Source organism: Gracilinanus agilis, chromosome 4 (assembly GCF_016433145.1).
Source record: "Gracilinanus agilis isolate LMUSP501 chromosome 4, AgileGrace, whole genome shotgun sequence".
Taxonomy (NCBI): Eukaryota; Metazoa; Chordata; class Mammalia; order Didelphimorphia; family Didelphidae; genus Gracilinanus; species Gracilinanus agilis.
This window is the reverse complement of record NC_058133.1, coordinates 263,741,533-263,754,060: the sequence shown is the minus strand read 5'-3', so window position 1 is coordinate 263,754,060 and position 12,528 is coordinate 263,741,533. Positions and strand designations below refer to the sequence as shown.

The window sequence follows — 12,528 nt, the reverse complement described above, 5'->3', positions numbered from 1 at the left end:
GGCTGTTTTACCTTGGGGTTTCCTTGGTCATATTTCTAAATTGTTTAACTTGTTCCAAGATCATTGGGTTAATGGTAAAACGTAAAATTCAGATAAAATGACTTTAAGTGCTCATACAGTTGAAAATATCCTCTAATGAAACCTTAGTCTCACAGCCTTTTTATCACTATGGTACAAGATCATCACTATTCTAGTTTCTCTGTAAACAGTAGATCTAGATTAATGGTAGGCCTTTGCAAAGCTAAAGAAAACAGAATTCCAAGTCGGTCATATATAATTAGCTCTAAAAATCAATGCTCTTTCACACTTGCAGAAGACCTCATTTGTTGTTAACAAAAGACTTTTCCTGGAAGGACAGAGATTTTAAAGAGAAGGGGAGAAATGATAAAGGAAAAAAAAAAAAGGTTTTAGAGCTCCAATGGAAATAAGGAAGATATTTTCAGAAAACCACCAGTTTCAAAATAGATACACTAGCAAAATACAAGAGAAAGAAAGAAAAGTGTGTGTGAATATAAATAGTTCTTGCTAGAAGTTAGCTTTCATGATGAGATATATTTCAATAACATAAAGACATGAAAGCCTCTTGTTTTCTAAAGCACAAAGAGATGTTGCCCATGCATACAAGCTTGAATTATCATGAGATCTAGGGGCAGGAATGCAACTTTATCAGAGGTAGATAATAAAAATTGCAGTAATTTGAAGGAAAAAAGACTGAGAAAACACAGACTAAAAATGTTATGCTAAATTATCTCTTTTAAAATCTTTTTTAATCACAATCATATGCCTAAAGAACAGTGAAGAAAAAGGTACCAACAAAATAGTTTTTCAGATTCGGCAAAAGTTTAAAAAAAAAAAAGGAAAGAGGAGCCAAATTTGATTACATAATATGAAGATTATAAATGATGCTTCCATGTGAATTTGTATATGAAGTAGTACAAACTGATAAAGGAACCACAATATAGAAGGCAAATGGGGGAAAAGTTACACTTGAATTTGTTTGTATGATCTAGATATATTAGTTGAAAAGGTAGGTTATTCAAATAGTTAGAAATAGCTCTTGTGAAATTAAAAAAAACTATTAGTAAGGATTATTCTTAAAGTCTCTGTTATCTATCTATAACCAGCTCTCAATTTATCCAAGGTAATGTGAAATAAGATTTAAGGATCAGGAGTAAAAGAGTTAACTGGTTTAGCCCAGTGTATAGGATATAAATGGGCATGATACAAAAGATTCAGGAAGGGTGGTTTGCCCCTCTCTCCATCAAATACTGTCACAAAATTTTCATTATTAGTGTCATTAATGGGTTTTGGATCAAAACAAGGAAATAGATTCATCTTTAGAAGATTACAATTATACACAAGCAAACATTCATGTGGATGTTTTCATGCACATGTGTGTACATATAATTTTAATTCACACGTGATCATAGATTTAAAGCTGGACAGGATCTTAAGAGATCATTTGCCCAAACCATTTTACAGATGTGAAAACTGAGGTTGAAGAAGGTTCAGAGTCTTGTCTAAGTTATATTAAGTGGCAGAACACATATGTACCATGTGTGTTTAATGTGTGTTTATGTAGGTGTGTATCTGTGTGTAAACACACACACATACACTGTCAAGAAGAAGAGGAGGCAATGACGACAACAGTATCTAGGCTGAGTTTCTGAATACCTGAAGGAATATTAAGTGCAAACTCATATACGTGGGACAACAAAAGTAAGTAAAAAGTGGACCAAAGAAGGGTGAGAGGAGGAAAAGACACTCTTGGACTAGCCAGGGAGTAATAAAGAAATAATACCAGAAATCAAACTTAAAAACAACAGAGCTAAGAGTAATGAACTTCTGTCAGCAAGCACTTAGTCTTGTTCTGGGAATCGTAACACCTTCATCTGGAAGACACAAGTATTCTGTTTATTGGAATAGCACTGTCTTCTCTAGTAGAGAAAGAGTTCAGGAGAGTCTCTATAGCCTAAAAGAATTCTCATTTAAAGAGTATTCTCTTTTGGACACTACACTCACCAAGCAATGTTATAATTTTTAATCCAGTATCTCAGTTACAATACTAGGAAGTACCCTGAATAGGGAACATACATATCACAGTTACTATAAAGACACATACCCAATCATAATATATTGACATTCTAGATTCTAAGTCAATCTCCTGTAAATTTAAATAGCATAGGCCAGTTTTTGCCAAGGACCTGTCTGATCATTCTCAAGTGAGGTGTTAATGTAGTTTCTGAACCTACAGTATAAGTGGCTAGCACCAGGGCAAATGCAATTAATTATGAATCCTCTGCCAAAAGCCAATTATAGCACATACAAGCAACTAAACTCTACAGATAATCTCAATCCCTTCCCACCTTGCTCTATATAACTCAACATAGCTATAGAGCTATAAAGTTGGGGCCAATCAGTTTTAACAAAAACATAAGCCTAATAACGCTGCTTCTTAATGAAATGGTCAAAGGAATCCAGCAAAAAAAAAAAAAAAAGAGCAGAAGTTAAGAGTGTTTGGATAAACCTTAAACTACATTGTTTGGAAGGAAGGAAACAAGCATTTATTAGGTAACTGCTATGTGCCAGGCACCATGCTATGCACCTTTTAAATACTCCATTTGATCCTTCTAACAATCCTGGGAGGGAGATGCTATTTATCTGCATTTTACATTCGAGGAAATGAGATGGGCAGAGGTTAAATGACTTGCCCAGAATCACGCTGGATTTAAACTTGGGTCTTCTTGACTCCATTCTCAGCATTCTATCCACTGTGCTACCTCACTGCTTTACTATGCCCTGAATCAATTAAAAACGAGGCAATTTGGATAAAAATAAAGAGGTTCAAAGAAAGAGAGGGACATGAAAGCTAAGTTATCTTGTCATTCCTTGCCCTTATTACATAGAGCATAACAAGCCAGCAGATATATCAATAGGCTGACTAAATATAGATTTATCACTTCAATCAGAGAAACAAGAGATCCCTAATCTACTGATGGCACCTTGTACTTATTTAATGCCTCCAATATAGCAGGCTAAGTTGTCATGGAGATCTAGGGGTCTTGGTACATGAACTCTAAACTCATTCAGCTCTTTTGCAGTAAACTATTATAATAAAGGACTCGCTGAGAAGAGATGGCAAATCATAGATTTAATGTATTTGTACAATTTATGAGAATTTTCCCCACCTCATCGTAAATAATTGACCTGTAGCCTTTTTCTTGGCAATGCAAAACAATAAGAAATAATGTGGATCTCATAAAATAAATCTAGAATACAAACACAATTAAAAGCCATCCCTGGGGATAGCATACAAGGTGGCATACTCTTATTTGGGTTGAAAAAGAAGGAAGGAAAATAAACAAAATTTCTTAAAGGATACGGTCGGTACCAGGAAACAGTGTCCTTCCAGTCAACAGTTCTGCCATTATGCATCCCACTGACCAAATATCAACTGGGCAAAAATAAGTGAAAGAAAAATAAAAATGCACAGAAAGTAATTATATTTGGCAACAATGACCAACTGGAACATTTTAACCTCAAACATTTTTTTTTTAAACCTTATCATCTTAGAATCAATACTATATCAGTTCTAAGGCAGAAGAGCAGTTAAGCTAGGAAACTAGGGTTAAGTGACTTGCTCAGGATCACAACGCCTAAGCATTGTCTGAGGGCAGATTTGAACCCAGGTCATCTTGACTCCAGGCCTGGTGCTCTATCAACTGCACCTAACCTCAAATATCTTAAATATCTATTACATAGAAACATCTACTTTATATGACAAAATCATATTAATCAGATTCACTAACTTTTCTAAGTTGATTTTTATCAACTTTCATCTTTTTTAAAATGTAGAATTTATCAAAATTTGAATCTAAGGTGGGAGTAATGTAATACAAAGAATTTTTTAAAAAGTTTTTTAATGGTAAAATGCAAGATTCTACTAATAAAAGAATCTGTCTAAATATCAAAGAGGTTCATTATCCACAAGAAGAAATACTCTATGGAGATGTTACTAAAAATTCCAATAAATTAAACTCAAAAGGGCAAAACAAATTTCAAAACAAAGTTCTGATAACCAAATTGTTACTATATATAAGCCTTTTTAAAAAAAGATTGAATAGGGGAAAGAAAGGAAACCTGTTAGCTAGGAGTTGATTTTTAAATCTTTCAATAAGACACTAAACAAGGAACAGCAAGAAATACCTGTTTGGTTGTAATGCATCCAGTTCAGCATGATCTCAGGAGCCCTATACCACCTGGTGGCTACATAACCTGTCATTTCATCATCTGTGTGCCGGGCCAGTCCAAAATCTAGGATCTGAAGAAAAGGAGAGAGATCCAGGCATTATCCTGCTAAGTGTTGTTTCACAGTCTCCCATGATAATAATTGCATCTCAGATTTGTAAGACTCAAGAAACTAGAATCTCCAACAAACAACCATGTTGATATCCAAGGAAAAGAGTCTGAATATTTCATGAAGGAGCCCACTGCATTTTTAGATGGTGTCAATTATTAGGAAGTTCAGTGTTACACGGAGAATATATCAATTCTCTACATCCTTCATCCATTGTTGCTAGTTCTGCTTTCCAGGGGCAAAACAAATCAGTTTCTTTCACCAAATGGACATTCAAATTCTTGGGAGAGCTAACCCCAAGTCTTCTCTAAGATAAACTGAGACTGGATTTTTTCCCCTTTTCAAAGTTTCATTTAGGTTTTTTGTTTTTATGATGGATTCACTTGCCCTCTGCCAATGAACCCTTCTCTTTAACAAATAAGCCAAATGACAGCAACTGTATCTGTCAGCCTATGATGAAACACAAATAGGGAGCTTCCCTTCCTCTGCTGAAAAAAGTGTATTCTGATCATTTCTTCAGGATCAAGACTCTTCATTATAATTCATCAGAGACCGTCTGCCTTTTAGTGTTTAAGTTACTTTTGGTAGTCACTGTGATTGCTTCTCTCTTGATTCTTTTTTCACTTTGCAATACAAGTCCGTCCTAGGTTTCTTTGATTTCTTCACATTTGTTTATTACTGACAGCACAATAATAATCCATTGTGTTCATCAGTATGTTCATATATGACAATTTGTTTCAGCCATTCCCAAATCAAATCAATGGTTCTTAAGTCAATGAAATGAGTCTTTGAAGTCATCAACTCTAGCTCCCTAATTATACAGATGAGGTCATGGAGGCCTAGAAAGAAAATGATTTCTAGAGGTAGCAACTGGCAGAGATAAACCATGAAGCCAGGTTTTCTGGCTCAAATGCAAGAACTCTTTAGTTCTAAGACTTCTTGTTCCTTCAACGACACATCATATGGCACATCACCCCCAGTCTGGCCTCCTCTTCCAGTGGCCCAGTGATGGACCCACATATCTAGATGTAGTGATTAGGGAATTGCCTAAGGCAGTGATGGGCAGTCTACAGAAGGACCATCACTTCCTCTCTTCTAAAAACTGAAATAAATCCTGAAATTTACTCAGCTCTTTTTGCTGCCATCTTTACATTACTAATATGAACTGGGCTTGCAGACTGCTAAAAGGATTTTGAGTCAGAAAACCTGAGTATGAATCCCAGTTCTGCCCATTTATTGCTTGTTTTTCTGTAGGCAAGTCACATAATCTCTAGGGGCTTCAGTTTCCTCATCAGAAAAGGAGTTCCTTATACTTCCAAATCTATGACAACCCTTTTCACAGAAATTTGTCATCTTTCAACAACTACTCCAATATGGACTTGTACAATAGATTAAAAAAAACCCGAAATATGAAATTTTACATTTATGCCTATTAAAATTTCATTTTAATAGGATCAGCCCACTGTATCCTATCATCTAATCTGTTAGTTATATGACAACTTTTTACCATTCAACATTTCATTTGAACATTTTAAATTACTTTTGTTAACTTGATGCATAAAAGAGAATACACTTCAAAGTTGTTTTAATTCCATTTCTCTGAACAGAGAATTTGAACTATCTTTTCCAAGTAATTGTTAAAAAGTAATATATTCTTTGGAAGTTTTCCTTTCTTATCCTGTGACAATTTGTCCTTTGGAGAACATGTTTTACTCTTTTGGAATTTTTATCAGTGCCTTTTATTCAGTTTCATTAATTACTAATAATTTTTCCTAATTCTTTCCTTTTTAACTGATATATTGCTTTTTATTATATAGAATAAATTTTAAAATTACTTTATTAAGAACTTTAAAAATCTCAAAAAGCATATTTCCTTATTACAAAGAACAGAAAAGTCTTTTTGTACATGACACTATGAATCACATGTACTATTTTTTCCTCTCCTTTTAGGTATGTATTATTCTAATTCTAACACTGCCCTGTTTTTCAGTAACCTCTTCTGAATCAAAAATAAACATTTTCAAAATACTCAAATGCAACTATTTTAATTTTTCAAGGCTTTTCTTCCACCATCTGCTGCTCCTACTCAAATGCTGCCAAATGATGCAGGAAAAATATGTGAAATTGTGTCAAGTAGCTCCATTACAAATTTATGTTATGTAATCTCAAATGGGCCCTCACTGCAGCAAGATAATCTTTTTCCACAGCTCCCAAACTGACTCTTGCCCTCTCACCACAGTAGTTTTCCCAAATATTTTCATTCCTCTTCAAACCTTCCCCTCCCCTCTAGGCTGAGAACTTGCCTCAAATTTCACTAGAAAAATTGAAGCCACTCACTGAGAGTATCCTCTTCCCCAGCCCTCAATTCACATCTCATAGATGCCTTCTGCCACTATCTGTCTTCACTTTTGTCTCACATAAGGAGGTAGCACTTCTCCTTTTGAAGGCAACCCCTTTACTTAAACAACTTATCCTACTCCATCATCCTATCCTTCTTTAGCAGATTGCCCCCATGTCATCTTTACTCTTACTTATCTTCAATTTCTCCTTTTTCACTCGTTGCTTCCATAATGCCTACAAATATGTTGATATCTCCTCCATTCTCAAAAAAAAGACTCTTATACTTGATCCTTCCATCCCCACAAGCTTTCATTCTAAATTTCTTCTCTCTTGTAGTTAAACTTGAGATGGCCTTCGACAGTTGGTGTTTCCACTTCTTTCCTTCTCACTCTCTTAATTCCCAGTCTGGCTTCCAACTTCCATATTCAACTGAAATGGCTCTTTCTAAAGTTATTCACAACCTCCTATTTGCTAAATTTAATGGCCTTTCCTCAATAGTCCTTCTTGTCTTCTCTCTTGCCAGCTATCCTCTGCTCCTTGCCATTCTTCTTTCTAGGTTTTCATGCCACTAGCCTCTCCTGGTTCTTCTATCTGTCTGATCATTTCTCAGTTTCTTTTGCTGGATCTTCATCCTGGTCATACCTACTAACCATAGGAGTCCCCTGGGGCTCTGTCTTGGGCCCTCACTTCTACTCCCTCCATACTATTTCACTTGCTGATCTTATCAGTTCCCATGGATTAAAATATCATCTCTCTGCTAATGATTTCTTATCTACATATCTAGCCTTAACCTCTGCTGACCATCTCCAACTGCAGATTGGACATCTAGAGTTGGTACATCCTTTAGACATCTTAAATTCAACATGTATGAAACTTAAATCATCTTTCCCTCACACCTTCCCCTTTTCCTATCTTCCTTATTACTGTTGAGGGTATCCTCCCAATCACCTGGACTAACAATCTCAGTGGCATCCCTCTACTCTTCTCTCAAACTCCACAATCTTTATCTTAATTTTAATCTTGACAATTAGCTGCCAAGTGCAAGGTAATCTCTAACTGCATTAACATTTCCTGTATATAGCCCTCTTCTCTTCTCTAATTCTGCCACCACCTAGGTGCAGGCCCATATCACTTTCCACCTAGACTATTGCAATAGTTTGCTGATTTATCTCCCTGAAACAAGTCTTTCCTTATTCCAGTCCATCCTTCAGTTGGCTGCCAAAGTGATCTTCCTAAAGTTCAGATCTAACTATATCATCTCCCTAATCAATAAATTCTACTGACTCCTTTTCCAGGACCAAACAGAAAACCTCATTTGGCATTCAAAGCCTTTTACAACCCGTGCTGCCTCCAACCTTTCCAGTATTCTTTTATACTTTGTTCCCTTTCAAATACTCTTTGTATTTGACTCTGGGTAAGTAAGCCATCTAATCTTATAGTGCCCTAGGGGCAGAGGTGGGCAGCAATGTAAATGGGATTAAAGACTTCATATTCTTTGAAAAAAATATAATGTTAATAAGTAATTTTCTTTAGTCAATATATGGCCTGCAGGAATCCTTACATAGGGCTTAGGGGGTCCCAATTCTATTTGAGTTGGAAAAGTGTTTTAGGTTAATTCTTTAAGACCATAAACCACAAAGAAGCTGCTAACCTGCAACAGTAATTGGAGACTCCTCATGTGAAAGTGTCCTGAATTAATGAAATCACAGGTCCAGTCCCTATGTTCTATTCCAATAAAACATTTATCAGATATGTTTTTAAGACAATAGTTTTTTAATCCATTTAGCAGTTTTTCTTCTTATTTTTAATTGCATTTATTTTATTAATAGAAAAGTTTTTTAATTTTACATTTAAAAAAGTGCATATTTTATCTTTTATGACTGCTTCTATTCCTTGTTTATTAAAAGATCTTCCTGGACCTATATATACAAAAATATTTAAAGCAGAAAGCAGCTCTTTTTAGGGGACAAAGATTTGGAAAGTGACAATATTCCCATCAATTGGGGAATGGCTAAGTTATGGTGTATGATTACAAAGGAATATCTGTTGTGCTATAAGAAATGACAAGGAGCTCAGAAAAACCTGGAAAGACTTACATGAACTGCAGAGTGAAATAAGCAGAACCATGAGAACATTTTACAGTGATAGGAATACTTTACAATGAACAACTGTGAATAATAGCTAATCTCAGTAATATAATGATCCAAAAGTATTGCAAATGACTTATGATAAAAAATGCCATTTACTTCCAGAGAAAAAGAACTGAGTCTGATCAAGATCAAAGCAAACTTTCTTCATGTTTTTCATTTTTTTTTCTATTTGAGTTTCCTTGTACAAAAGGATCAATATGGAAAAAGCTTTTACATGATTGCACATCTAAAATCTATATGAGATTGCTTAATATTTCAAGGTGGGGGATCTTGCATAAATCCTGCATTACAGGGGTAAAGTTTAAAGAGGAGAGAAGGAGAGAAGTTGAGACTCCATATTCTTTGAAAGACGTTGTAAATTGTTTTTACATGTAACCTGTGAAAAAATAAATAAATAAAACTTCTTCCTCTTAACCATAGCTGTAAAAGATTCCTTCTTCTACTCTCATTTTACTTTTAAGAGGACGTGATATTTTATGTTTAGATCAGATATTCATTTGTGGTTTATTGCCATGTATCTTTTAAGATGGGAAGGACAGAAGTGGGGAAAGACAGAAAAGGAAGGAAAGGGAAGTGTTTTGTAGTTGTATATATTTAAGTCCTCAGTATGTTATTGGTAGGCACCCACCAGGCAAATTTTATGGTTCCTTTAAATAGAATATTTCTATTCCTGCTCCTGCTTTATATCACTATATGGAAAATATACAATATATAGAAAAGTTCATGATTTTTGTGGAATTATTTTGAAAACTACTAGTTACTTATGCTTACGGTCATGTCATTTTCCTTCAAAAATATCCAGTTGCTATTTCCACTATTTTAGGATATGAACTTGGGTATTCTGGCTATAAATACATAATTTTTTCCCCTTATACCGCAAAACTTCTATATTCAGGTTATAATTTTCTTATTCTATTTCAAGCCCATTAACAACATTACCAAATGCTCTTATTCTTGTCAATGCTCACTTGAAGTACTCTCTCTTAAAACAACAATAAAACTCATCTGGTACTATTTTTATTATTACTTAATCAACTTAGAAAATTCCATAATGTTAAAAATTTATGGACCAAATATTCCTAGAGGTAATCTTAATTTCTCAGGAAAAAAAGTTGTAGCACATTAATCCATTCTAGAAAACACTTTTGCTCTACAGCTGAAACACACAGCCACTGGTTAACACAAACTGCATATTATTTTTACCTTACCTTAAGCTCACAGTCTTCATTCACAGCTAAGTTACTAGGTTTCAGGTCCTAAAAGTAAGCAATAAATCGATCAACTTTCTTTTTCCCGGTCAATGCCCTGTCTTTTCACTTTTACTATAACTTGTTAGTCTCATAGAACGAGACTTTCCAGTCATATGAGATGAATCTCACAGCCAGCTGCTAGTTCTGTTTATACTAAATATATTTATAAACTATATAATCACCTTCTCATTAGTTTAAGCCTGGTGCATTGTTAGAGATGGAATTATCAATAGCATTCAAAGTCTACAGAAATGGCGTTATGTTCTAACAAAGAGCCTGGCTAAAACCCAAACACCCCTCCACTCCCATTATGTTTAATTAAAGGAAATGACTCAGTTAAAATACTTACTCTGTGTATAATGTCAGCTGAATGAATATACTATAGGAGAAAAAGAAAAACACATCAATTGGCTAATAAGAATACCTCCTTCAACATACTGTTTAATATCAGTACATAATACAATACATAGATTCTATAATTCTGAGTTTATTTATATCATATCTTCATGAAAGCAAAAGGCTAAAAACTGTTAAAAAAAAAAGAAGGTAAATTATTTCCTATTACAACGTATAGAATATCTCTGAATTCTATAGCCACCTGAGTTAGGCATTTTCATGATAATAAAAATTGCAATCTGGGTTTAGCTTGAATTCAACAGGGCATCCAAGTGCTAAAACTCAAAGTGAGCATCCTCGTGGAGTGAGTGCTATATCTGTTCTGCTCTCTCTAGGTCTAAAACAAGGATCATCCTAAATACACCTCTAAGATTATTTCAATATCACCTTAAAGATCATTAGTGCTGAGTCTCTACCTTTAGGCCTCGGAGAATCTGGTAGATAAGGAACTGTACATGGTCATCAGTGAGCTTTTGGCATTTCACAATATTGTTCAGATCTGCCCCCATGAGATGTGTCACCAGATACCTAGAAATTACAAGGGAGAGTTACACAATATCCCAGAATCTCCAAGAAGGTTCATCACAAGAGTACTGAATGTTTTTTACTACTACATTATACATAGTAAGATAGAGCACATAAGCTAACCTTGTGATTATGACCACTCTATGCTTACCACTTGTGATAGATTTAACTTTTAAACCTGGTTCCATAGAATATTAGTTTTTTCCTTTTCTAGTTATTTCCTCTTCTCCTAACCATTCACCAAAAATAAAGCTAGAGAAGAGAAAGGAGTTTTGAATTGGTGTCAGTTTATCATCAAAGTGTTAAGATTTAATTTGATTTCTCCTGGTTACATACAGTCTCATGATCGCATGGGTATAATGACAAAATACAAAGTATTTCATACTTTTAAATCTTTTGTGTCATTTTTACCTCACATCACTTACAAGTTCCCAAAGCTTGCAGGATTTAAAATGAAGATAATATCTTAAAAGAACTAAATTGTTTAAAATTCTCCTTCCCATTTAGAAATAATGAGCAAAATAGAAATGTACAATATGGTGTTTCTGGATTTATTTACCAGAGAGTAGAGAGATAAAGGAGAGGGACATGTTTACTCTCTAAAGGGGAAGTGATCCATATAACCACTAAGCACTCATTACAGAACTCTCTTACTAGGTGTGGTCCTAGTTATTAATCCTGTCTTGCCTTTACAATGAAAATATGATGAGATTATATTCAAGTCCAACAAGTTTGACACACTCAAGACAAAAAATCTTACCTCACTTAGTACTATACTATTACAGAGACTAACAACAAAATCCAGCAGAACACTAAAAATGCTGAATAAAAGAAAATTTTATACACTCATGTGCATTACATATATATATTAATTATTACATATGCATTCAACTGACTCACATAGGTCAAATAACAAATTGTTCTATAAGGCATAAATAATGGATTCCCATGATCAATTGAGCAGTTTTGTGAAATGTATAAAAGCAGAAAAAAAGTTTTCCCCTTAATTTTTATCCAGCTCCCAAATTTCATTATTTATTATTTTTTTTAGGCAGCCTTTATCTTCTGTCTTAGCATACTAATCATCCATTTCAAGGCAAAGAGTGGTAAAGGCTAGGCAATTGGGGTTAAGTGACTTGTCCCTGATCACACAGCTAGGATATTTATTTTTAAAAGGATTTGTTATTAATTTTGAGTTCCAAAGTCTTTCCCTTCCTCCTGCTCCTCCTCCACCCACTGAGAAAGCAAATGATTCACTTATTTTTTAAAGTTTACCTGCTTATATTATCTTGAAAGATAATTTCAATTAAAAATTGACATTGGATTCTTTTAAAAATCCCATGCAAGGAGTCTTTTAAAATATTGCAAGGGGGCAGCTGGGTGGCTGAGTAGATTGGGATGGGAGGTCCTGGGTTCAAATGTGACCTCAGATACTTCCCAGCTGGTGACCCTGGACAAGTCACTCGACCCCCATTGCCTAGTCCTTACCACTCTTCTGCCTTGGAGCCAA

The 12,528-nt window shown here is 34.7% G+C and overlaps 1 protein-coding gene across 2 annotated transcripts in view; it reads right to left on the bottom strand.

Annotated features, from left to right (window-relative positions):
* Positions 1–12,528, bottom strand: part of MAPK14 (mitogen-activated protein kinase 14) — a 97,286-nt gene that overhangs the window by 17,388 nt on the left and 67,370 nt on the right. For both annotated transcript variants that reach the window (XM_044674296.1, XM_044674295.1), the window contains exons 4-8: positions 10,910–11,021; positions 10,447–10,476; positions 10,056–10,103; positions 4,207–4,321; positions 3,383–3,454 (exon numbers count right to left, since the gene is read on the bottom strand). In XM_044674296.1, the coding sequence (XP_044530231.1) occupies positions 3,383–3,454; positions 4,207–4,321; positions 10,056–10,103; positions 10,447–10,476; positions 10,910–11,021 (377 nt within the window). The remainder of the gene's footprint in view (positions 1–3,382; positions 3,455–4,206; positions 4,322–10,055; positions 10,104–10,446; positions 10,477–10,909; positions 11,022–12,528) is intronic.